A 27,390-nucleotide genomic window follows, 5' to 3' on the forward strand; every position below is an offset into this window, starting at 1 on the left:
GGCACAGTGTGCCAGCCCATATTTACAAGGCAACGTAAAGCTACCTTGAGTGGCTTTTCATGGCCTTGTAAGTATGGACCAATTTCAAGCATAACACTGCATGAATGAGGCGTTCATTCCATGTGTGTTGCTTGGGGTGTTCCCACGCAACACTCCTGGAACTCAAAGGAATCTGATGCATTCCCAGATTTAGAAGTCTGGGAGTGCATCAGATTCCTACACCACCTCAGGGATGGTGTAAGGATGACGCAATGGAGGGAAATATCTTGATTTCTCCCTGTTTTTTCCTCTTTCTATGTGTGCTACATTCTGCAACACACATAGAAAGAGGAAAACACCTTTTGTGATTGTTTTTGTGCAGGGAGGTGTACCTTCCTGCGCAAAACCTATCATTCCCACTATGCAGGCACCCTTGCAGGCACCGTGGTGCAAGGGTGCCTGCATTGGCGCTAGGCAGTAATCTGTGCGCCAGCACAAGGGGAGAGGAAAGAAATGGGCCATATCTTATAGATACAGCACATTTCTTCTCTTTCCAGTTGGTGCAGGGCAGCGCATCAAGGCACTTGCTGCTCCACCCTGTGCCACGGACCTGGTAAATGAGGCCCTAGGTTCCTTGGAAAATAAAGACACTCTGACAAAGAGTGTTAGTGAAGGAGAATAACTAAAGAAAATATTCTGAGAAAAAGGCCTTGCAAAATAATGCACGGTAAGCCAGAAAAAAAACCTGAGACAGATTCTGATACTAGTGAAAGTGAATCACTAACTGTCAAAGATCAATGAGAAGGAGAGTATCAAACAGAAAAAATACCTCACACGAATGGGTATAGGAAGAAGAAGAAACAGAGTTAGACAATCCAGAGAATTATTGTCAGTATAAATTTGAGGCTAAATCTGATAGCAGAGCAGAAACAGAAGAATAACCACCTTGAAAGAACAAAGAGACTGTTAGGGCAAAGTTAAAGTGAAAGACTTTTGTTGAACAAGATTAAAGAATTTGATCAAAAGACTAAAATGAAATACTGATAAGTCACAAAGAAAAGAAGATTACTTTTGAATTTTATTTGATTGTTAGAATGAAATAAGAAGTAAAGAAGAAGCTTATTGTTTAAAAGAACATTTTTGTTGCCTTTGATTTCTGAGTTTCATAATACATTTTGTTTTCTCAATTGAAAGATGGAATACAGCAAACACCGTAAAAGTATAAGGTAAGTAAGTTTATTGACAATGTTATTAGTTTAGGTTGGGCTGTTTGAGTGCTTACTATCTCTGGCGGGACATGCTTCTATGAGTGTTGAATTGACTATTGTTAGAAATAAATTGAAACATGATATGTTAAAGCACAGAAAAAATAAAATAGTGGATTTCTTGATAGCATATATACTAGAACAATACGCGAGTACCTAAACATCAGCAGAGGTACTGAGTGCTATCTCTATAATTTACTTCCTTCTTCTGTTAGTGAAGAAACACCTCATATGCAGGTTCTACTATCGTATTTAATGTCCTGTAATGTGTATGTTGATGTATGTAACAATGATGATTTTCTTCCCCCTTATCGAACTGATTTCAATGTGCCGTTGGAGAATGTCCAAATAAGAGAGGATTGTTCTGGTGTTAAATGTGCAGTAACCGAGTATAGAACTAAAACTGCTAATCAGGAGTATGATTGTGGTTGAACAAAGAAGAGAATGAGTTCATTAGAAAATATAATGAAAGAGGAGTTAAAATTGTAACAGATTGGAGAGAGGGAAAGGCTGTAGTGGAACAAATTAAGGAGGAGGAAGAAGTTAGATTATCAAATCTCCGTTCTAAATTAAGGACAGAGCAGGAACGGATAGGTGAGTTATGTATCGTGCACAGAAGTCTTATGAAAAATGGTAAGGTGGAAAATGTGGGAGAAAGTGTGTGTGAAAAAAGTTAAGAACTGAGTGGAAGTTATTTGTTGGATGAGAGCCAATTTTAGGAGGAATTTTTATTGTTTCTGGAAAGAATACTTATTTTAATTTACTCTGCTTATTTTAACTTATAGAAGAATTAGGCTGGTTCTTGCTATCTTGCTTTCGTATTTCCTAGAGTTTATCAGGTAAATGAAATAGATGATGCACTGAACCTGAGAAGAGTGAAAAGGGGCTTTTGGAAAGGTATTCTTAGATATATTAAGTGCAATAATTCCTTCTATAGGTGTGGCAATGAAGGATATGAAAATGCGGTGTCTATCTACTTTAGCTGATAAGCTTGCAGTAGATACAGCTGGAGGAACTTTGAAGCAGTTAAATGAAGAAATCAATGCCATTAGGGTCATAGTTATAGAGAATCGCTTAGCACTAGATATCCTCCTGGTGAAGGAAGGAGGAGTTTGCAAGGTAAGAAAGCCAAGGAATTGCTTTACTTAATATATAAGGGGTTTTAACTCTTAAATCCATAATATTACTAATCTTTTGCATGTGCTTCAAACTTTTGAGGAGGCTGGTTTACAGGAAACTGTAGGTTCCTGGTTTAGTGAGTAAGAAAACAGTTTTAGTAAGCTTGGTGAATGGATGAACAATTTGTATGGAAGTACTAACAATTTGGGTGGTATTTTAACTCATGCAAATAATTATAATAGTTTGTGCAATTGTTCTACTTCTTTTGCTAAGTGTTTCTGAGGGCATGATTAGGAAATGTGGTAACTGAGGTAATAATAGATTGATGGGAAAAAAGAGATCCATGGAAATGGAGATGGAATTTATTAAGAATCATGTCTGTAACTAGATGAAAATGGCAGAAGGGAATTCCAGAAAGAATCAGAAAGTAGCTGATGCTGCCTACTAAATGATTTATTGATTAATAATGTTTTAATAATGTGTTTTTTGTAAATTTAAAATGATCACCGGGGACTCTAGTAAAGTATTAGGCTTATAGTTTAATGAATAAATAGTTATGATGAATAATGATTTTTATGATGAATTCAATAAGCAAATGCTAAACTAACATGATTGCACTGGAAACAATTTCAATATGATATACATAGAAGCGTGCTTATTAACCCCTTGGGTGCCCAGGATGAGCTGGTCTCATTCTCGGCCATGGTTGCCGTGTGCCGAGGACAAGACCAGCTTGTCCTGCACCCAGCCCACACGGGGAGCCCTACCGCTCCCCCCGTGGGCCACCCACCCACATCCCCCGGTCAAGGATGGCAGGGAAAGTGCTTCCGCTGCTACCCCCGACCCCCCTTCTCGGCGATTTGATGACATCGGCGCACACACAGCGTGCTGATATCATCAGATGCTGCCGGGGACGCACCGGAAGCATTTGCTTTCATTGTGTCGAGGAGAGAGGACCTCCTCTTGTCTCAGTAAGTCCTTCTCCTTGAGGGAAGGGGGGTTGGAAAGAGGAAAACAGACACAGGGGGAAAGGAAAGAGTTTCTCCTTTCCCCCTGTGCCTGTTATGAATGGATTCCTGCTCCACGATCGTGAGCAGGAATCCACCCACTAAGCACCAGGGATGTTTTATCTTTGTTTAGGGGAGCAACCCCTTAGGTAAGGGTCGCTCCCTTGGGGGCAACCAAGGATCCATGTTTCAGCCCCCACTGGGGGCTAGATTGGCCGTTTTTTCAAGGGGGGGAGTTGAAACCCACTAGGCACCAGGGATTTGTGTTTTATTTGTTATTTTATGGCAGCGAGCCCTTGGGTAAGGGTAGCTGCCCTGGGGGCAAAATATTTTTCTATGTTTCGCCCCCTCCCCCTCCGGGGCTAGTTCGGCTATTTTTTTGGCCGATCTGGCCCCCGGGGTGGGAGTCGAAACCCACTAGATACCAGGGATTGTTGTGTGTGTTTTTTGTGGGGACCGCTTGGGCAAGAGTCGCCCCCCCAAAGGGGGCACATGACTGGTTTCCCTAAGTGCCAGTTCAGCTAGAGGCCAAAATCCACAACTAGGCACTTTTTAAAAAACATGTCCGTTTTCTTTGGGAAAATGTGATGTGTCCACGTTGTGTTTTGGGGCATTTCCTGTCGCAGTCTCCAAGCCTACCCATGAAAGTGAGGTACCATTTTTAGCATGAGACTTGGGTGAGTGCTTGTTGGAAGGACGTTTGTGGCTCCTCTCAGATTCCAGAATTTTCCCTCACCAAAATGTGAGGAAAAAGTGTTTTGTTTGCCACATTTTGAGGTTTTCAAAGGATTCTGGGTAACAGTACCTAGTGAGAGCCCCAAAAGTCACCCCATCCTGGATTCCCCTAGATGCCTAGTTTTAAAAAATGTACAGGTTTGCTAGGTTTTCCTAAATGCCTGCTGAGCTAGAGGCCAAAATCCACAGCTAGGCACTTTCCAAAAAAATGACCTGTTTTCTTTGGGAAAATGTGATGTGTCCACGTTGTGTTTTGGGACATTTCCTGTTGCGGGCACTAGGCCTACCCACACAAGTGAGGTACCATTATTATCGGAGGACTTGGGGAAACACAGAATGGAAGAACAAGTGTTATTGCCCCTTGTCTTTCTCTATATTTTTTTCTTCCAAATGTAAGACAGTGTGTAAAGAAGAGGTCTATTTGAGAAATGCCCTGTAATTCACATGCTAGTATGGGGACCCCAAAATTCAGAGATGTGCAAATAACCACTGCTTCTCAACATCCTATTTCGTGCCCATTTTGGAAATACACAGGTTTCCTTGATAACTATTTTTCACTCTTTATATTTCACCAAATGGATTGCTGTATACCCAGTATACAATGAAAACTCATTGCAAGGTGCAGCTATTTTATTGGCTCTGCGTACCTAGGGTTCTTGATGAACCTACAAGCCCTATATATCCCTGCAACCAAAAGAGTCCAGCAGACGTAATGGTATATTGCTTTCAAAATTCTGCCATAGCTGGAAAAACGTATAGAAGAAAACGTGGACAGAAAAGGCTCTTTTTTTCACCTCAATTTCAAATTTCTTTTTATTTTAGCTGTTACTTTTTGTAGGGAACCCTTGAAGGATCTACACAAATGACCCCTTGCTGAATTAGAATGTTGTCTACTTTTTAGGAATGTTTAGCTGTCTGGGATCCAGCATTGGTTTCACACCCATTTCTATCACTAGCTGGAAGGAGGCTAAAAGCGCAAAAATAGTAAAAATAGGGTATGTCCCAATAAAATGCCACAATTGTGTTGAAAAATGTGGTTTTCTGATTTTAAGTCTGCCTGTTCCTGAACGCTGGAAAGATGGTGATTTTAGCACCACAAATCCTTTGTTGATGCCATTTTCAGGGAATAAAACACATGGTTTCTTCTGCACCCCTTTTTTCCAATTTTTCTGAAAAGAAACTACATTTTAGCTGTATTTTGGCTAATTTCTTGGTCTCCTCCAAGGGAACCCACAAACTCTGGGTACCTCTAGAATTCCTAGGATGTAGGAAAAAAAGGACACACATTTGGCATGGGTAGCTTATGTGGACACAAAGTTATGAGGGCCTAAGAGCAAACTACCCCAAATAGCCTAAAAAGGCTCTGCACCTGAGGGGGAAAAGGCCTAGCAGGGAAAGGGATTAATGTAATTTAGTTGGGCCAAATTTTCATAAAACTGCCATATTGGATAACATAGATGCAATTCTATCATTCACTCCTGCTCTTTACTCTCTTATCTCACCACTCTGCACATCTTCTCTCCCCACAGGCTCTTCAGAAGCAAGGACAAGATGATGTAATGAACTTATACATTGTGTTTATTGGGGATGAACTTTCTAGAGTTCCTAATTCTAACATTTCTTAAGGCCTTTCCACTGTAATTCCGTTGCTGGGTCTAATCATATTTGTTTGTATGAAGCCTCATTCTTGAAATGTTTACTATTATTTTGGACTCCTCTGGATTAGAAATAACACACAAGATGCATGATGTTTTCTCAGAATAGAGTAGTGTTTGTCAAACCATGTGTTGCTTGGGATCATACCACACCACTGTGAGACTGTTTTTTCTGTAGTCTGTTATGCAAGACTTGGGTATTTATAACTCCTTGATTTTGGAGGTGACACAAATATTTTCATGAACATCTTTTAGCTAGCAAAACTGCTTGCTTTGATTATGATTTGGGTTTTAGAGTGATTCAGATTCTTGATTGCTCTGTATCACTCTGCATCTGAGCCTTCATGGCATTTATTATGTACTGTTTCATTCTGAGATTTTTTAAATAAAACCCTTCAACTTTTCTCCTGACCTAGAACTCAGTTATTGAATTACTTATGATTATTAGTCTGCTAATTAGATGTTGGGGGAGAGGGAGGTGTCCTTTAAGCCCAAGATCAACGTGGCGCAGCAGACTCACCTGAGGTAAAATTTGGGGTGTTCTGAATTTTGGGGTGTTTTGAATATTTAGGTACATGGTTCTGCTCACACATCTGTAGAATTGGCTCTCTGTGGTTATTTGAAAGTATATACACTTCCTAGAGCTGAAATACAAATGGAAGCTTTATGGCAGGTGTATGAAATAACCAGCACAGTAAATAAGTGTTTCTATATAGAGACTGCTACCTTCAGACAACTACCTTCAGAGCACTGCAGGAGTGACCGCCAACGGGTCAGAAACCACAGAAATGTAAAAGAGTAATCAGAAATAGGAGCAGCTCCAGGTTGAATTGGGAGGTTATGGACAAGGCAGGGAAGGAAGCTATCCCCCGGCTAGGAATATGAGGCAGCACTGGTGCTGGAGTGACGCACACCACTGGAGAATAGCAGAGTGAACTATCGGAGCAGGGCAAGGCTTCTACAGGAACCAATTTAAGCACTCTGAGAGGGTGAGATGGGGTTTAGTAGGAAACATTCGAAACACTGGAGACAATCCAGAGCGAATATGGCACACAACTTACAATGATAAAATGGAAGAATGCACTACTGCTGTTGCTGGATGTGGAAAAAGGCCTTTGACCATGTGAATTGGTAGTTCCACTTGAACTCTCTAAAGGCATTCAGGATTGGGGAACAGTTTAGGAAATTAAATCTTCGTGGTTATAAATGCACAGGCACCAAAATCAGACTTAATGGACGCTTGTCCTCAAAGATGATGATTGAAAGTGGTAACAGGCAGGATTGTCCCCTCAACACTTCGATTACCCTAGCTATGGAACTGGCGGCTGGCAGAGTGCAGGGGAACTTTGCTATTCAAGTGGTCAAAATGGGAAATAATGTGTCCACTATCACAATGTAGATGGAAAAAACGAATTACCAATAGAACAGAGGAGAGAGTACTTTAGAGAGCCATGAGCACCGTTATTGAGTTACTGATGCAAATACTACCCACTGCCGACAAAGCTCAGATTTAGGAATGAACAAAGCGATATTACATGCAGCTGCTCAGAACTGATGCTTAGGAAAAGACACAATACTCTCAGGTGGGTTAGAACTACAATATTTCCTGGCTGGTGTTTGGGGGAAAGGGTTTAGGGAGTGGGGAATACTAAGTGTTTTCAGTTGTTACCCAGGGAGTGAAGGTTCCTTTTCCTTATTGGCCACAGATTGTAAGTGACTTTATGCGTTATTCAAAAAATTAATAAAGCAGGTGTGATCTTAAAAATCTCTGTAACAAAGTGGGCATTTATATCAAGAGTAGTTCGCCCAATAAGCATCACGGAGTCACCCCACCTCTTTGTCCTCTTTCACCCGATGGTCTGAAAGTTCAGCCCTGCCTCTGCAACATGGACCTCTGTCCCTAGGATTGACTGGAATTACAAACTGTGAATGCTTGATGCCCCAGCTGGAAAATTAAAGGAAGTAAAATGTTGAGGTGAAGAAACTTGATATGAAAGATGAGAGGCAGTGTGGAACTGCCTGTATCAGCTCTCGCAGTTTTTTTGTTTTTGTTTTTGACATCAAGGATTGTGCTGCAAAATTCACCATTTTGTCATTTTTCCAAACATGTCTTGGAGCAGGTGAACCCTTGGGAGTCCTTGCTTGGCACACCATTAACAGTCCTGGACTAATTCATGAATTACCCTTTAGCAACCAGGAGGATAATTGTGTGAAAATAGTGCTGTCAGATGGCCTATTTGTTACCACGCTTTAAAAACTCACATCAGAAGACAGCCTCGCTTGCTCCATCCAGTTCAGAGCTAGTATCTACATTCCACCACTTCCCAAGATCACCGGCCGCCACTGCATTAAATACATTACCTTGCAGGCAAGTGAACAGAAACAAGCTGACCAACAAGGCGTAGGAGTTATGGATCAACTGTGCTCCTCCGGTAAATGAAGCACGGCCCTGGAAGGAACAATGAAAGTACACTGTGCATTTATTCCATACGTGATGTATGCACATCATTCGTAGCTTCGTATGGTTGTCTCAATCTTGAAGAAAGTGCTAGAAAGAGCAGGACATGATTAGTAACCCCCTGATTTAAACTCGATTCTCCATTCTTTAAATTCCCTGGTTTCACAAGCAGTATTTAACACGTCGCGTCTCTAAAGGATAGTTTTCTGTTGGGTCATAGACAAAGTTTAGGAGGCATACACATTTCATACAGGGAAGAAAGCTTTCCAAGGCAGAAGTAATGCTGCAAAATGGGAGAACATGTCAGACAATGGCAGCATGTTTGCATGGCACAGGGGCATCAGTCAACGGGGTTTAATCCACTTCTGTCCCGTTAGTATACAAACAATCCACTTTTGTGCACAGTTCTTTGTAAGGGAACATTCGCTCACAAATACACATAAACAAAATCTTCACAACTCTACAAATCTTCTGATTACATAGCTACCCACAGGACACCAGTGGTGCAGCTGAAGCACAGAGGGGCGGGGCCTCGTTTGCCCTGCGTCACCTGCTGATTCAGGATTCAGGAGTACCTGCCTGGGACCTCGCTTTGCATTTTCGTCTAAGGGGAGAGAGGAACACTAGAGAAATATGGGTGGGGGGATCTCGGGGGGCTAGAGATAAATGGAGAGCACATGAAAGGGCAAAGGGATACAGTAAGTAAGAAAAAAATGAGGCTTTATAAAAGCAAGCGAAATGAACATTACTGAAAAAGGATGGAGAAGTGGGGGCGGGATGAAAAAGAAGGGGGAGATACAGGATAAAAAAGAGAGGGAAAGAAAATGGAGAAAATGATAGAAGAGAAATAGAATAATAAGAAGGAAAGGCGAGTGGAGAGATACAGAGGAGTGAAGGAAGGGTGAAAGAAAGTAGTGCCCCACAGAGGTGAATACAAGAAGGGGGAGGGGAGATCTAAGGTATGAGGAAGTTGTAAGAAAAACAGAGGAGCGTGGAAGGCATGACATGGGTTGATACAATGGGTACAGAGATGCAATGATTAGAAGCAAGGGGAATAAAAAGGGACTAGAGTAATACAGGAGAAAATAAAAAGGTGGCAGGCTAAACAAAGTGCACTATGGAAACGTTAGTGGCGAATAAAAAGGCAGAAAGTTGGGAGATACAGCTGAGGATGGGAGAACAGTGAAAGGTGGCAAGCAGGAAGATACAGAGGAAGCAGAAGAAGGGAAGAATGGAGACACACACGGAAGGATGCGGAGATACAAGAAGAACAATGAAGAGCATGGGAAGTAAAGAGATATGAGGGTAAAGTAAACAAAAGGCAGGAGAGATGCTGACGAAAAGGGATAAAGGCCACTGTGGGGAATGTGCCTAACAGTGGAGAATGGAGCCAAAAGTGGAGAGATGCAGGGGGGAGTTAGGGAGAATGAGCAGAAGCAGGAGAAAAAGGAAGACAAGGAGGGCTAAATATAATACGCATCATGAGTACATTCACTCATAGGCTAAACATTCACAAGCCTATAAGATTGTACATTGCATAGATACCCATGATACCCCACGGGCTTATCTACCAGTGGATCAGTCAGTGCTGTGTAATCAGCTCCAGAGGGGTAGGGGACCCATCCTGCCCCACATTGGCTGCAGGTTTCCAGTGCCTTCCAGGGGCCTGGCTTTGTGTTTACGCAGAGGGGGTTAGGAAAAGTGAGAGATTGGGAAGAAAGGATGGGTAGAAGTAAAGGGGAGAGAGAGACAGTGGGGAATGAAAACATCTGTGGTTAGTGGAAAGAAAAGTGGAAAGAAAAGTGAAGAGATGTGAGGGATTGGGGACACTGAAAGGAAGCCTGAGACAACGGAAGTAAGGGAGGGACTGGAGATATTCAGGGAATGAAAAAGGGTAATGGAGAGGTAAAGGGTGGGCAGGAGCTTACCTTAGCTTTCATTATGCAACCAGTACAATGGTGCAGTGCCCAAGGATGTGTGGTGCCCACTAAACCCCAATTTCACTCCCTAACCACTGGAGTGGTGGGTCCATTTTAATTACTTGTATTAAGGCCCACAGGAACTTACTACGTCACAGTAATACACAACAAGTAGGACTAGAGCTCCTCAAGGTCAGTAAGATCCACAACAATTTTGATGAACAATGCATCGTCCTTAATATATGAGTTTGCTGCGTCTTCCAGCACGCAATGCGACACGAAGCGTGGGCATCCCGAGGCTATGTTCATCTCTCCTTCTGGCCTCCTGAAGCTGCTACTGTTTGGGTCAGGCTTGAACACGCTCACAACATGGTGTTTCTTCCTACTCTGGTCCAACAGCATAAGAGTGACCCTCTGCTTGAAAGGCCATGGCAGGAGGGAATCATACTCCCCTCTCATGACCACGAAGTAAAGTGACATATGTTCTCCTTTGCCTGATCCATCTCCATTGAGGTATGCTCTGGCGCACAACCGGTACCCGCTTCGGCTAGTATAGAAAGGCTGGCTGAAGATAGATGGAGTCCGTCCTTCTGAGGCTTCTCGTTTCTTTTTTTTGTATTCTAGTATTTTCCAGATAAGTTTCCCATCGTAGCAGGTACTTTCCAGAAGCCTGAATCTCTCCTCGTTGATGCTCAACTGCGCCTTGTGGACACTTAGGAGGTCATTGTGTTTTTCAGACTGCAGTTCCAGACCAACTGGAGAAAAGTGAATAAAATGCTGTTTTAATAATAATACACCTCCCTTATAAGTATAGATGTTGCATATAACAAATATTGCTAATACTCAATCAAAAAGCATGTACAATTTTTAGAAACCCTAGTCAACTACTATGGCAACAAGAACCTGAGTGTGTATCGGACTGATTTTTCTTTTCATTAGTATTGGCTTTTCAAAAAGTAACAATATTTGTAATTTTGTGATGTTAATAAAAAAAAAGATAAAAAGTTAGGGGCAGATTTAAGCGTCTCTAGCTCCTTCTTGCGGCATATTAGCGTAATTTTTTTTTAACGCTAATGTAATCCAACAAGGCCAAAATCACTGAGCCAGATTTACAAAGTGGCACAATGCACATGCATTATTACACCACTTTGTAAACCTTTGCACTACATTATGCCTGTGCTAAGCATAATGTATGCAAAGGGGGGCATTCCCCTGTTAGGTGGGATGAAAAAATGGCGCAAAGAAATCTAAGAGATTTCTTTGTGTGATCTTTTTTGGCACTTTTAACGCCTGCTGAGAACAGGCATGAAAAGGAGGCACACCATTGTTTCTAATGGGCCTCAATGGGCTTTGCAGGATTAGCATCAACATTTTTGACGTTAATCATGCAAAGCTCCGAACTAGCGTCTGAAATGTTGACGCTAGTTCCCCTATCTACCGCGATGGTGCGCTATATCTTAGATGTGGCGCACACATGATGCGTTGGGGGGGAGCTAAGGGGTGCAAGAAAAGTGTCACAGCACTGAGTGCAGCGCTACTTTTCTTAATCAGGCCCTTAATTTAAGACATGCAGGTTAGAACATTCGCCGGTATTTTATGGAATACATGTGGAACTGAAGTGATGCACTACACCTAGAACACATTAGGAGCTTTACACCACTGACAGTCCAGTTGATAGATGTGCAATGAGGTGATGCATTCTCTCGATCCGGTACTGTTCCTTGCAAGAGTGGACGCTGAAGAAACAAACTGTGCACCGACTGTGTGCTAGGGAGGACCAAAACTGGGCTACTTTCTCTACAGGACACAGGCTCGAAATCAATTTATATTTAGATTTTGTAGCTCTAAGGTACACCAGAAACATCTGCCACTTGGTTCTTTTGCAAAAATGGAGTTGAAAGGGGGTATAAAATAACCTCTCCCAGTTTGTGAGGTATTCATGCAATGTACCAATGGTCATTACTCAGCTACATCTCTCTGTAATGAGAACAAACTGCAGCAGTCTCCTCTGCACGATACATTTACCAAAAAAAGACGAAGTTGGGTGTATTGGTCCATACCATAAAAATAAAGGGTCTGTATTAGAAAATGGCTTTGCACAATTAGATACAGTACATTTTTGTGAAATGTGCTGCATGTGCTGCAAAACAAAAGCTTGGATGGTCTGATCCATATTAATAAAAAACAAATTCACAGTTCCTTGACATATAAGACAATCAACAATGACCAGGATGAATCTAAAGTATTAAGGGAACATTCACTACATCCAGCATTCCTTTCAGCTACTGTCTTCAGGACATCTACAACTAGGGTGGCACAACCAGAAACTGCATGTGTGTGGCTGGATACATGAAGAGTTCAATACCCTAATGCAGTGGTTCACAAACTGTGGTCCGGGGAAGCCGGGGGTCCGCGAAGCCTCCTCATTTTAACAGATTAGGTTTCCAGCTTTGAGTAATGACTCATTGGGGAGGGGACCCCACATTCCAATAATGATTCAGTGGGGGTCCCCAAGTTCCATTATTGATAAAGTGGGGGCCCACAGAAGTCGAAACGTTGGGAACCACTGCCCTAATGCAGCACTTCATGGACTTCTATAATAGAGGACTGAAAGTTAAGCTAGACCTTCTATATCACTATTCTTCCTAGGTGAGGGAAAAAAAAAAATGCAGAAGCTGGCCTTTTTGTTATGGTATAGGTAAATTCCAGAATTATATCACATTAACCCTGAGGAGAAACAAACCTTTGGCACCCTTTAGAAAAAATATCGAAACCTTTTTGTTCACTGTGTGAATTTATGATTCTGATTAGTTGTCTATGTATCTGAGGTCTTTAGAGCCAAAGAGCTACTGGTGATGTTAGTGCACTTTCCTAAAACACTTAACATTTCATTGAAAAAGTAACAGAAAGGTACATATGCATATACTGTCACATAAACAGAAAGACGTTTCTACTGTCACAAACAGAAAGGCACATGTGTACATTCTGTCACATAAAAAGAAAGGCCCTTGTTTATATACTGTAACAAACAAAAAGGCACATGTGTACATACTGCCACACAAACAGGAAGGCATGTGTATATACTGTCACAAACAGAAAAGCTTGTTTGTAGATACTGCCACATAAACAGAAAGGCTCATGCATATACTGTCACATAAACAGAAAGGCACATGTGTACATATTGTCACATAAACAAAAAGGCACATGTGTATACAATGTCACAAACGCAGAAGCACATGTTTATATTGTCACAAACAAAGAGGCACGTGTATATACTGTCACATAAACAGAAAGGCTTGTGTGTACTACTGTTAGATAAACAGAAAGGCTTGTGTATATAGGCTGTCACATAAAGGGAAAGGCATATGTGTATATAGTGTCTTATAAAGAGAAAGACTTGTGTATATATACTGTTACATAAACAGGAAGGCACATGTTCGTCTACTGATACTTAAACAGAAAGTCACGTTTCTATACTTTTCCATAAACTGAAAGGCACATGTGTTCAAACTGTCACATGAACAGAAATGCAAGTGTGTGTGTACTGTAGGAAGTTGGCTCTGTACATACTATCTCAAAGTGAGAGATAGTGTGCACAGAGTCCAAGGGTTTCCCTTAGAGGGTGATAGTGGCACAATGAGATATTAGTAATGCTCTACTTTGTGGTAGTGTGGTCAAGAAGTATGCTTATCAGAGGGTAGTGTTAAGCATTTTTTGCACACACCCAGGCAATAAATGAGAACACACACTCAAAGACTTAACTCCAGACCAATAGGTTTTTATATAGAAAAATATTATTTTCTGAACTTATTTTAGAACCACAAGATTCAAATGTGAGGTACGTACATAAATTGTAAGGTACTTCACACAGGTAAGTATAGAACTTTGATATAAAACAGTAGTACACACAGTACACTAAAATGGCAATAAGCTATTTTAAAAGTGGACACTGTAAAAATCAACAGTTCCTGGGGGAGGTATTGGTTAGTTTCTCAGAAAAGTACAGCACTTACAAGTTCAGTCTCCTGGGCATAGGCAGCCCACCACTGGGGGTTCAAGGCAACCCCAAAGCCACCGCACCAGCAACACAGGGCCGGTCAAGTGCAGAGATCAAAGGCGGGCCCAAATAACATAGGTTCCTATAGAGAACAGGGGTGCTCCGGTTCCAGTCTGCTAGCAGGTAAGTACCTGCATCCTAGGGGAGCAGACCAGGGTTTTTTTGTAGAGCACTGGGGGGGGGGGGGGGACATACACAAGCACACAAAACACACCCTCAGCGGCACTGGGGTGGCCGGGTTGCAGTGTGCAAAGTAGGTGTCGGGTTTGCCATAGAAAACAATGGAGGGACCCAGGGGTCACCCTGGCGATGCAGGCAGGGCACAGGGTGGCTTCTCAGGCCAGCCACCGACTGGGCTAGGATGAGGGTCGCCTGCTGGTCACTCCTGCACTGGCAGGTGGTTCCTCTCAGTCCTGGGGCTGCGGGTGCAGTGCTTGGTCCAGGTGTCGGGTTCCTTTGTTACTAGGCAGTCGCCGTCAGGGGAAGCCTCTGGATCCTCTCTGCAGGTGTCGCTGTGGGGGTGCAGGGAGGTCGACTCAGGGTGTCCACATCGTTGGAGTTGCCTGGGAGTCCTCTCTGTAGTGTTGGTTGTCCTAAACTCGAGCCGGGGGCGTCAGGTGCAGAGTGTAAAGACTCACGCTTCTGACGGGAAGTTAGAGTCTCTTTAAGGTTGCTTGCTTTGTTGTTGTTTCTGGGCAGAGCTGCTGTCCTCGGGCGGTTTTTGGTCCTTTAGGTGCAGGTCAGTCCTCTGAGTCCTCAGAGGTCGCTGGTCCCGCTGGATGCATGGCTGTGCAGGTTGTTTGAGTCTGGAGACAGGCCGGTAGGTCGGGGTACAAGTCAGTTGTCGTCTCCATCGTCTCTGTGGGGCTTTCAGGACACCAGTCCTTCTTTTTGTTGTAGGTTGCAGGAATCCGATTTCCTGGGTTCAGGGTAGCCCCTAAATACTGAAATTAAGGGTGTGTTTAGGCCTGCGGGGCAGTAGCCAATGGCTACTGTCCTGGTGGGTGGCTACACCCTCTTTGTGCCTCCTCCCTGAGGGGATGGGGGCACATCCCTATTCCTATTGGGGGAATCCTCCAAAACCAAGATGGAGGATTTCTTAATGCAGGGGTCACCTTAGCTCAGGGCACCTTAGGGGCTGTCCTGACTGGTGGGTGACTCCTCCTTGTTTTTCTCATTATCTCCTCTGGAATTGCCGCCAAAAGTGGGGGATGTGTCCGGAGGGGCGGGCATCTCCAATAGCTGGGATGGTCTGGGGCACTGTAACAACAGGCATGAGCCTTTGAGGCTCACCGCCAGGTGTTACAGTTCCTGCAGGGGGAGGTGAGACGCACCTCCACCCAGTGCAGTCTTTGTTCCTGACCACAGAGTGACAAAGGCACTCACCCCATGTGGCCAGAAACCCACCTGGTTGTGGCAAGCTGGCAGGAACTGGTCAGCCTAACACTGGGAATTTGGACTAGCATACAGGGGGCATCCCTAAGATGTCCTCTGTGTGCATTTTTCAATAAATCCCACACTGGCATCAGTGTGGATTTATTGTGCTGAGGAGTTTGAAACCAAACTTCCCAGATTTCAGTTTAGCCATTATGGAACTGTGGAGTTTGTAATTGACAGACTACCAGACCATATACTCTTAATGGCTACCCTGCACTTACAATGTCTAAGGTTTGGCTTAGACATTGTAGCGGCATAGTACTCATGAAACTATGCCCTCACCTGTGGTATTCTGCACCCTGCCTTAGGGCTGTAAGGCCTGCTAGAGGGGTGACTTACCTATGCCACAGGCAGTGGGCTGAGGGCATGGCACTCTGAGGGGAGTGCCATGTCAACTTTGTCATTTTCTCCCCACCAGCACACACAAGCTGTGAGGCAGTGTGCATATGCTGAGTGAGGGGTCCCCAGGGTGGCATAAGACATGCTGCAGCCCTTAGAGACCTTCCCTGGCCACAGGGTACTTGGTACCAGGGGTACCAGTTACAAGGGACTTATCTGTGTGCCAGGGCTGTGCCAATTGTGGGAACAAAGGTACAGTTTAGGGAAAGAACACTGGTGCTGGGGCCTGGTTAGCAGGATCCCAGCGAACTTTCAATCATAACTAGCATTAACAAAAGGCAGAAGGTTAGGGGGTGACCATGCCAAGGGAGGCATTTCCCTACATGGACTATCACATGAAAAGAAAAGCACGTGTTCATATACTGTCAAATAAACATATATGTGACGGTGTATTTATCATGACAAACCCTTGCAATCATATTGTTCAGTTCTACCAAATCAAGACCGGTTCTGTTTCCGAGAGTTAGACGATGGTGGTATGTCACTAATGTTGGTGAAACAGTAACTCAGTAACACATCGATAACTTAAAGTAGTGTATGAGTGAAACAGTAACTCATTTGCAACAGTGATGAGGTTTTGTTCTACTCATATCGATATCCTTCACTCTACCAACTCAACAAAACTATTTCCAAGGGGGTCTCAGCATAAGCCAATGCCAGGCTTCAAAACAACAGATTGGAAAGAAAAATTTTGCCAAACTGAAGACTTCATATCCAGAGAACAATGTGTTGCACAAAACATTGTCAAGACCATCTATTGTGCAGCATTTTTCACCTGATATGGATGTATGGTGCCATGTATGGCACAGAAGAGGGGGCATACACCTCTTTCTCTAAGGAGGAGAGAAAGCCTGAGTGTGTAATCTTAAGTGTAAAACATGCTCTGGGGATGTGAGGACATGCCTGACACGATTACCTGAAATTATTGTGACTTAATCCAATAAAGTGTGGTGAAGGGGCATGTCTATACAACTGAAAGAACTAGGGCCCATATTTAAACCTTTTTAGCGCCACGTTTGCGCCGCTTCTTGACGAAAAAACGGCGCAAACTTACAAAATACAATTGTATTTTGCAAGTTTGCGCCGCTTTTGAGTCAAAAAGCGGCGCAAAAGCGGCGCTAAAAAAGTATAAATATGGACCTAGATACTTCAACATACATGGCCAGCCTTAGTGCTGGGGGCATCACTGCAAGTCTTTTTTAGAGCCCCCCCGAAATGACCTCTTTCTTCACAGATTCCCTCACTACCACCCTCCAACAGGGCCCCTCATCTCTCCATATCCCAGTGGTGACTGGTGACATTTGAAAGTGGTAGGGTGTAAAGGTTGGGTATGACTTATGTAGCGAGTGAAGCAAGCAAGCTTAATGGACAAACGTGGGGTGCAAGGTGAGTCATCCTTGCAAGCAAAAATCGAAAAAAGATTGACAAATGGTGCATTTGAAAGCAAATTAATTTAGTGAGAAAGCAAGGTTTATAAAGCAGTGGGAACATATAGGCCCTCATTACAACTTTGGCAGGCGGCAACCGCTGCGCGGCCGCACTTCTGCGGTGGCCATTACAACATCCCCGCTGAAACCGAGTTTCCCCCCGCCGGCCCAGCGAGGATGTCGGCCGCAACACGGGAGCCGGCGGTGTTGCGGCGGTGCGGCGGGTGCAGTTGCACCCATCGCGCTTTTCAGTGTCTGCTACGCAGACAGTGAAAAGCTCCATGGGGCTGTGCCCCGCGACTCCCCTTTCCGCCAGCCTTTTCATGGCGGTTCCTACCTACGGGAGGGGGACTCGTAATCCCCTGGGCAGCGCTGCAAGCAGCGCTGCCCTGAAGGATTAAATCTGCCTGGACCAACGAGGCAGTAAACCGCCGGTCCCGGCGGTGCGACTGCGGCACTTCCGCCGCGGTCGTAATACGCGAGTTTGCACCGCCAGCCTGTTGGCGGTGCAAACTCCAAAACAGCTCTGGCGGTCTTTGACCGCGAGGGTTGTAATGAGGGCCATAGTCTTGAAATATTAAACATTAAAAACTGCCCCATATCTTAATGCATTAATACATTCAACAGTTACTTTAATGTGCAAATTGCACAACGCACAACTTCAGCCCTTTTAAAGTGTTTGCTTCCCCAGGGTCTTGCACTGCATGCATCATCAACTTTGGAAGAAAATGTTCAAACCAGGCATCAGGAAGCACCCACAGCTACTGGCTGCAATCAATCATAATGCAATATGTGCAGACAGATCTTTAAGTGGGATGAAAAATGTGGGGGCTCTCTAAAAGGGAACATGTAAAGTACATTTCTGTGATTCCCATAGTGTGCCACCTGGCCTGTATTTTGGTTTCTCTCTGAGATGTTATTCCATCCAAAAATATAACACAACAACTGACAGACACCTAAAACATGTCAGCACTATTTAGTTTGGTCAATGGTTGTTACCTGTTTAAGATAAATAAGTAACAACAATGATTAGTTATAAATAATTAACATTGGAAAAGTTTAAATTCTGAAACTGTGAGACTGTGAATTAGATATAATTGAGACCTATGGAAAGAGTATGGCCTTCCGTTATGTGTGCTTTATGTTAGAAATGTAGGCCCTTTTTCTCTTCACATCTCATTCATCTGCACATTTTCAACCTCCTCTCTTTCCTCTTCAGCACCCTCTTTTCCCTCTCACCTGAATGCACTCCCTGGCATCTCCCTCATTTTACCACCCAAACATACACTTCACTCCTTCACATTTAAGCATTTTATTTTATTTTGCTTTTGCCTTCTAAATATTTTGACCTTCACATACCCCTTCACACACATTTACACTGAATTTCATTTGCAAATGAATACATGACCATTGTTCTGTGTGCTCTGCAGAGAGACCAACCCACAGTCAGGCACTTTGCCTTCAGCTTCAGCACCAGCTCCCTCAATCAAAGCCCCTCATAATAAACACCTGACACAAATCAACGTATGCACTATGAAAGAGTAATACAATGCACAGAAACGCAGCATGATGAAACAAACTAACTCTCTTGGGGAATGCAACATTAAGTAAAACCTGTGAAATAAGAGGAACTAAATGCCTGACACACATTATATACATTTTAACTTTCATTGTTTGGATATCAATCCATGTTGGTGGCATTAATTTTAAGGGCATGAAGATAGGGCTAGTTTTATGCCATACAGCAGATAACTGCCTTTACTGTAAAGCATGTATTTTTCCCCTTGCGCTTGACTTGGATATTTGGATCCATTTCGCAAGGGAACAGGAACCCTGCTCATCTTTTGAATCAGTTTCATGAGGTAGTAGTAGTAATAACTTTATTCGACTTTCAGCAAGTCATAAAAGTGTCAAATATAATACATCTAAATATATAAATAGAGTAAATAGGTTAAAATAGTAAAAAGATAAACAACAATGAAGTAACTAATACATGACATTAAAATTTCCCATTCACAAATATTTAAATGAACAAAATAAAAATTAGATCACTACTCCCATAGACTTTCTTATAGTTAATACAGAACATAAAAAGTTAGCCAAAATTCCACACATCTCGATAGAGGATAAAACCTGAAGGCTAACGTACGCGGTACGGCCCTGGGGCAAATTAATTAATCTTAGAAGAGGGACTACTAGGCGCTTCCTCTGCTTGGCATAAAATTTACAAAATAAAACCACATGGGTCGTAGTTTGAAGTGCCTTTTCATCACAAGGACATACCCTTAGCGTAGTGCTACAGTCATTCATAGTTGGAAAGGTTACTAAATGGTGAAAAGTGTCTAAACTTAATCTGGTAAGAACAAAGCGGTGTTGGTGGTTTACCACATTAACCAAATAGGGCTGCATGCCCTCTGTTGACAAAATTAATTGGTTAGACATGACGCTGACCTTTTTTGATTCAGCCCCCCATCGTAATTCTTCTAAGTACTTTAATGACAGGGCTCTCAGATCCTTCCTGGTGATTTTTCCCAACGAGGCTGGATTTGTATATTAGTCTTTACTACCCATATTTTCAAAAAAGGTCATAATATATCTCAACCAAGGAACCCTCGTTGAGTATGTTGACTCCATGCAGTCAGGCAGAATGGCCTTATTTAAACCAGTATATTCCGAGGTCCAGACTTTATGCCATAGCAATAATGGTTGAATCTTTATCAGGTCTGCAATAAAGGGGACCCCCAGTTCCGAGTGGATAATGTACGATGATGTACCATTTGGTACCATCAACAGATATCTCAAGAAATCATTTTCCACCGTCTGGACCAAGTTGCAGTTAGCGTACCCCCAAATTCCTGACCCATACATAGCAGCCGGAATGCACTTGGCTCTATACATTTTTATCATATTCAGCGGGGTAATCCCCCCAAGCCTTTTTGAGAAAAGCCTTAAAGCCGCCGTTGTTTTAATAATCTGATCTCTTTTCGTTTTCATACAGTTGGCCCAGGAACCCTGTTTGTCAAACATTATGCCCAAATATGAAAATGTTCGAGCAATTTCAACCCTCCCGTCCTGGGTGGTAGTGTTGTAAGTCTTACCGCGTTTCCCACCGCAGTTCATAATAAACGTTTTGGAACGGTTGACGGCAAGTCCCAGGTCTGACATAAAAGTAATACAAGTAGTTAAGAGTTTTTGGAGAGCTAGTGGGGTTCTGGCCATTAATACTGCATCGTCTGCGTAGAGTAATACCGGGACAGCACAATTACCTATTTGGGGTAGATCTTTACATTTACTTGCCAATTCGTTTTCTAAATTATTTATGTACATTGAAAACAAGAACGGGGCGAGAACACAGCCTTGGCGCACTCCTCAATGTAGGCCAAAAGGGCGAGTACATTCCCCCTTTAGCCCATACCTTACTCTTGCTCTGCACCCTGTGTACATATCCCGTATGAATTGAATTATAGCTGGTTCTACCCCCATACTGCTTAAAATGTCCCATAGCTTATCATGTAATACACAATCAAAAGCTGATGATAAGTCTATGAAGGCCAAATGCAAGTTACCTGCTCTGATCCTTGTATATTTTCCAATAATGGTACTTAAATTCAGGCTCTGCTCCACTGTCCCAATTCCTTTCCGGAAGTCATACTGTACTAAGGATAAAGCGCCCTTTCTTCCGCCCATATTTGCAGTCTATTCAGAATAATTCTCCCTGTAAAGCGCCCTTTCTTCCACCCATATTTGCAGTCTATTCAGAATAATTCTCCCTGCTAGTTTAGCTGTTGTATCCAGCAAGGAGATTGGCCTGTAGAGAGCTGGGTTCAGGCGATCACCTTTTTTATATATTGGGATAATATTGGAGTCTCGCCAAGATGGTAAGGGTCCACATATGCAGATGGCCCTCAATGTCTGCGTCAATACAGGCCCCCAAAGCTGTATATTGGCCTTGTATAAATCTATCGGAACGCCATTGGGGCCCGGCGCTTTCCCTGATTTGCTTAGATTTATGGCTTCCTCTACCTCCTCTAGGCTGAATTGAGGGGTTATGATCAGGCGTAGGCCTTCCTGGGGGCCTAGGCCATGTAAGGGGTCTGTGGACTCTATGTCGCTGGCCTGCGAATATATTTTGGAAAAGTATGCAATCAAGTCCTCTTCAGAGATCGCAATTTCCATCCTAGGGGTATCTCTATCCCCTAGCACAGAAGAATTTATTGTTTTCCAGAAGAGGATATTATCTTTCGTGCAGCTTGCTGTATGTAAGAAAAAGTTAATGGGGTGCACAGTGAGGAGATATGGCGCTCAGGGTGTCAAACTACCTTATGTATTATGACAGGGAAACCACACAAGGGAAACACCCTACCCTTAGAGGTATACACAACCTCAAGACAAAAACAATACACAGTGAGGGTCCCCTCTTGTAGAACCATGTATAAATTAGTACGATAGATGAATCATATAGAACATAATATCATAAAAGTCCATGTCTCATAGAGCAAGTTCTAGAGTCCACTGATGAGTCCAAAATGTATTGGAAAAATTCAGAACATCAAAGGTAGATTGTACATCCAGCCAACACGTGTTTCCTCTTGGGAAATGTTTACATCCCTTACGACTTCTTCAGGGCTTGTAAATCCACCACATTTTAGAGGCAAATAGTCATCAACTTGTATCCAATCCAATATGTACTTCAAACGTAACTGATATTCAATCTATACTTCAAATCCCAAATTGTTGAAACAACAAATAAGTATTAAAAAGAGCGGCGTCTTCAAGTACGTATGGATACAAGTTGATGACTATTTGCCTCTAAAATGTGGTGGATTTACAAGCCCTGAAGAAGTCGTAATTCAATATCGTCTACCAGCGTGGCCCTATCGCCCATAGCTGCTATAAAAGGAGTTAGTGAGAGGTTCAGGCTCTGGGGAAAGTGATCGCTAATTACAATGTTGTGCAGAATATAATTTGTGAGATAGTGTGCAAAATGGTTTGACATTAAGACATAATCAATCACAGTGTTAGCACCCCTTCCATTATAGGTTGGTTTAAACTGAGATTCATCCAGGTGTAATTCATTAACAAAGGACAGATTATAAGTTTGAGCCATTAGGTTCATTGCGTCTCCTTGAGTGTTATGTGAGAAGTGGAGTCTTAAACCAATACCTTCAGGGTCCCAGACACATACCTTATCCGAGATTTCTTTGCAAGGATGGACATTAAAATCACCACCCCAAATGATGACCCCCACCGGTCTTTGATAAAAGAAACCTAAAGGTAATAACGAGATTCCTTGGGGTGTGACTTGTCTTGCTCCTAATTCATGGATGATTCTATCCCTTAGGTCTGGTGATCTAAATGAAAGAACCACACAGTCTCCTTCCAGTACTTTCTTACTACTTCCTATCCACTTAATTCTTCTGACCATTTTTATGTCTTCAAAGAGGACCCCCACCATTCCAGAACCCAAGCGTGCTCCTATCCAGTTAAGAGCGTTGTTTCTCAGAGCCGACCATGATTCTCGCTGTTGATCGTCTATGAGTGGAACATTGGCCAAGACCACTACATATGGTGTGGCCTCCGGAGGGAGATGTAGTAGGTCACTTGGCAAGTATTCGGAGTTCGAGGATTTTGTCCTAATGGATATGTTCCTTCCTAGATTTAAGTGGGGCTGAGTAGTCACCGTCCTAGACGGGATATTGCCTGCTGTCTTAAATAATCTAGGGTTTGGATCTGTTGGTTCTGATGGAAAGTTTTGTGCTTTAGTCAGAGGGGTTGGGGTCCAATGTATTTAATTGGAATTAGATACTGATGGTTGAGGTTGTGGCTTTCTCAAGGGATTTGCATTTGAATGTGTGCCATTTGTCCTATTTTGCAGGACAAATTTTGTATTATGCTCATATTTTGGGGTCAACAATGGAGAGCTGGAATCCTTTGTTACGTAATGTGTGTCTTCCCGTTGTAAAGACTTTATTATTCCTAAACCTGCCTCAAGGTTACTCTCCACCCCCTTTAAACGCTCCGACATGGAATCCAGAGTGGCTCCGATGGATGTTTTCAGAGTGTTTACTAATTCACAGAGATTTATAAGGAGAGATTGAGTCGTATCTCCTATAATACTTGAGGGTTTCTTCAGAGGTAGTTTCTTTGATGTTTTTTTGGCTGGAGTAGTTACTAAATCTATCACTGGCAGTTTTTTTGGGATCTTGTCTACCAAACCCGCCTCCGGTTTCCTTGGTCGTTTGGCTACAGGAGAGATTTCGTCCAAGGAATAAATTAAATTCGAGGTATCTCTAATACATCCATTTGTGTACCTTACTTCTGTGTACGCATCCCTGTGATCGTCAGAAGGGGAATTATTGTGCAACTCTGTAATTCCTGGTAATTCGAGAGATTGTTCTTTAGACAACGACAATTTCCCTTCTACTGTGGAAATTTGTTTATCTATCATTCCCATCGCCCCTGAAATGTATTTTAATATAGATGTGCTATCTTTTAGGTTTGACGGGTGATTCAGTTTTGAATGCTTCCTTTTACCCATATTTTATATGATGTCAGATTTCCTGTATAAATAGTGAAACAAACAGAGGAGTCAGTTAGATTAGCTAGCCAAACCACTACGCTGCACTACCCTAGTTTGACAACTGGTCGCAATCAATGCTAATATTCACAATTCCCAGCTTACTCATAGAATCAAATGTCACATAAAAGAAGCAACCTTGCTTGTTCAAGACAGTTAAAAAATTACCCTGGGCCTTTCACACCCTATCTGACTGGGCGAGGCGGAAAAGATCCTTAACTGCCCAGTATAAATAAAGCTTCTTTCTGTCCTTTACCCTTTAGCCTTTGACTGCAGAGTTGAAGGGCACAGATCCAAGGGAAGCCAAACCAAGGATTAAAGAGGGGGGGGCCCAGCCCAGCCTCTTCCTGACGATGACGGGCAAAGGACGGGCCCGCCCTTGGCCCGGGCTTCGCCCTGGCACGTCCCGCGCAGCGGGAGCGCTTCCTTGTAACGAAGGGCTTCCCAGCCAATCAGAGCGTTCCCGCTCTCGAGGATACAAAAGTTAAAGGGCTCCTGCCCCTCAGTGTCTATTCAGCGTGTCCCGCGGCAGCGGGAGCGTTTCCTTGTGAAGAAGAGTTCCCGCACTCGAGAATGCAGAAATTAACGGGCTCCTGCCCCTCAGTGACTTTCAGCGCGTCCCGCGGCAGCAGGAGCACTTCCTTGTAAAGAAGGGCTTCCCAGCCAATCAGAGCGTTTCCGCTCTCGAGGATACAAAAATTAAAGGGCTCCTGCCCCTCAGTGTCTATTCAGCGCATCCCGCGGCAGCGGGAGCGCTTCCTTGTGAAGAAGAGTTCCCGCTCTCGAGAATGCAGAAATTAAAGGGCTCCTGCCCCTCAGTGACTTTCAGCGCATCCCGCGCCAGCGGGAGCGCTTCCTTGTAAAGAAGGGCTTCCCAGCCAATCAGAGCGTTCCCGCTCTCGAGGATACAAAAGTTAAAGGGCTCCTGCCCCTCAGTGTCTATTCAGCGCGTCCCGCGGCAGCGGGAGTGCTTCCTTGTGAAGAAGAGTTCCCGCTCTCGAGAATGCAGAAATTAAAGGGCTCCTGCCCCTCAGTGACATTCAGCGCGTCCCCAGGTACAAATACAGCAGTTCTACTTCTAAAGAAGCCAGCGATCTGCAGCCAGGGCCTGGGCTGTCACATGGGGGCAGTTAGCGTGACAAGAGGTCTCCGTACAATAAAAATAATACAAGATTAGCATTATAGCACTTACCGTTACTGAAGACAAGGCCCTAAATCACACGTGCTGCATCCACTCCTACTGAGTGACGAATGGGGAAAGGGTGGGATCTATGCCTGTTAATGACAGATGGCTGCCCTCACGAAGGGATGAAGACTCCGACGCCCAACATCATGCAGCTAAAAGTGTCACTGGCCTAGAGTGGGTAATGCAATAGACCACAATGGAAATGAAGGGCTTTAGTGCAGTCAGCCCTGCGTTGTGCGTCAGTGTGAAAAGTTGATTTACTTCCTGCCTTCCGTCTCGTGCTTCAAAGTGAGGCTGGGTAGACAGCCTAGGACACACAGCTCAGACTTAAATGCATCGATTTGTTAAGAGATACAAAAGCATCTCTGAATAAATCGAACAATTGAATATTTTTAATATGAAGTGTACGAATTTCAGAGGGGTGCAGCCCTAAAAGAGAAACCGCCCCTGCCATAGCCCCTCTCACATGCATTTCATTCATTTTATAGCACTATTCAAATCAGTGAAGGGAGTCAGAACACTTCATATCACACACATTATACAGAGACAATGAAACATATGTTTGTTAATCAGTCTATAAGAAATTGTATACAAGACAATTAGGATTACAAGGTGTAGGAATCACGTCATCCATACTAGTAGGCAACATATCTGAAAAGTGCTTGGTCAGGAGAAGCACAAGCTCAGAGTTTAAAACGCAGCTAGTGGTTCATTTGAGTTTACTAATAAGATTGTTTTTCTACCCAAACAAACCTTTGTAGCAACATTAGTACCATGAAAGGCTGGAAAAAAAAGGATAATGTTCTAACATATGCCATGCAGTTTGCATCAATCAATCAGAGGGATCTCTTGTGAGGGTATGTAGGTGCTGTGACTCTGCTGGCTCTAATCGAACAGCCAGGTTTTGAGTCCTTTCCTGAAGTCCTGGTGGGAGGGGGGATGTTCTCAAGTGGGGCGGGAGGCTGTTCCAGGCTTTAGCTGCAATGAAGGCGAAGGCATGTCCTCCATAGGGGCTGCAATAGATGTGGGGAGTGTGTGTGAGGGACAGTGCTGCTGATTAGAGTTATCTGGAAAATTGTTAGAAGTTCAGTCGGTGGTTAAGGCAGGTGGGTCCTAGGTCATGCAGGGCCTCCTAAGCGCCGATGTCAGGATCTTGAAATGGCAACTATTGTGTATTGGCAGCCAGTGGAGGCTCCTTAGATGGGGGGAGGTGTGAGTCTGTCCAGGGAGGTTTAGGATGAGTCTGGTATCTGAGTTCTGGATGACTTGCAGATGTTTTGTGAGGTGTGATGAGATTCAGGCCAATGTACGGCCATTCCAGATTGCGACTAACAATTTGCATTTTTTTGCAAGTCGCAAATTGTGAGTCGCAGTCTGGAATGTACAACAGTATTAACCACACTGTTTGTGATTCCCAATGGGGTCGCAAATGACCTACCTCATCAATTCTTATGAGGTAGGTTGCAATTTGCTATCCCATTAGGAATGGTCGCACTCACAGGGATGGTGGCCTGCTGGAGACAGCAGACTATCATGTCTGTGACTGCTTTTTAAATAAAGCGTTTTTTTTAATACAGCCTGTTTTCCTTAAAGGAAAACGAGATGCATTTCAAATAAAAACATGAAAAGTTTCTTTTCATTTTTTCAGAGTAGGCAGTGGTCCATGGGACCACTACCTGCTCTGAAAAATATTTTCACTTCCATTCTCAAAGGGGAGGGGGGTCATGTAGGGAACCCTTCCAGCTTGCGAGTGAGTTACCACTAATTTGAAATTGGTGGTAACTGCAATTGTTTTGCAACCCCAATTGCGGTCACAAAACAATCAGACATGCCACTGTGACTTCCAATTAGGAAGGGACGCCCTTGTAACGCCCCTACCTAATTGCGAGTCACAATCCCTATATTGCGAGCCGATATTTGAATGCCAGAACGCAAAATAGGAATGGTACATTAAAAAAGACCATTTTGCTGTCGCAAAAGGCTAAATTTGCTTTTTGCGACCTGAAAATCGAATCATACATCGGGCCCATAGCACATTGCTGTAGTCAAGTCAGCTGGTGATTAAGGCTTGCATGACAGTTCTTCTAGTAGTTACTGGAATTTACTTGAAGATTTTCCAAAGCATTTGATGGGTAAGAAGCAGGTGGTGGAGACTGCGTTGATCTGTTAC

General features: G+C 43.4%; 1 protein-coding gene across 2 annotated transcripts in view; it reads right to left on the reverse strand.

Moving 5' to 3' along the window:
• Positions 1 to 295: 295 nt before the first annotated feature.
• Positions 296 to 27,390, reverse strand: part of TRAF5 (TNF receptor associated factor 5) — a 261,574-nt gene continuing 234,479 nt past the window's right edge. For both annotated transcript variants that reach the window (XM_069233948.1, XM_069233949.1), the window contains exon 11: positions 296 to 10,892. In XM_069233948.1, coding sequence (XP_069090049.1) covers positions 10,315 to 10,892 — 578 coding nt within the window. In that variant the 3' untranslated portion in view covers positions 296 to 10,314. The remainder of the gene's footprint in view (positions 10,893 to 27,390) is intronic.

The sequence above is a fragment of the Pleurodeles waltl genome, chromosome 5 (assembly GCF_031143425.1).
Source record: "Pleurodeles waltl isolate 20211129_DDA chromosome 5, aPleWal1.hap1.20221129, whole genome shotgun sequence".
Lineage (NCBI taxonomy): Eukaryota > Metazoa > Chordata > Amphibia > Caudata > Salamandridae > Pleurodeles > Pleurodeles waltl.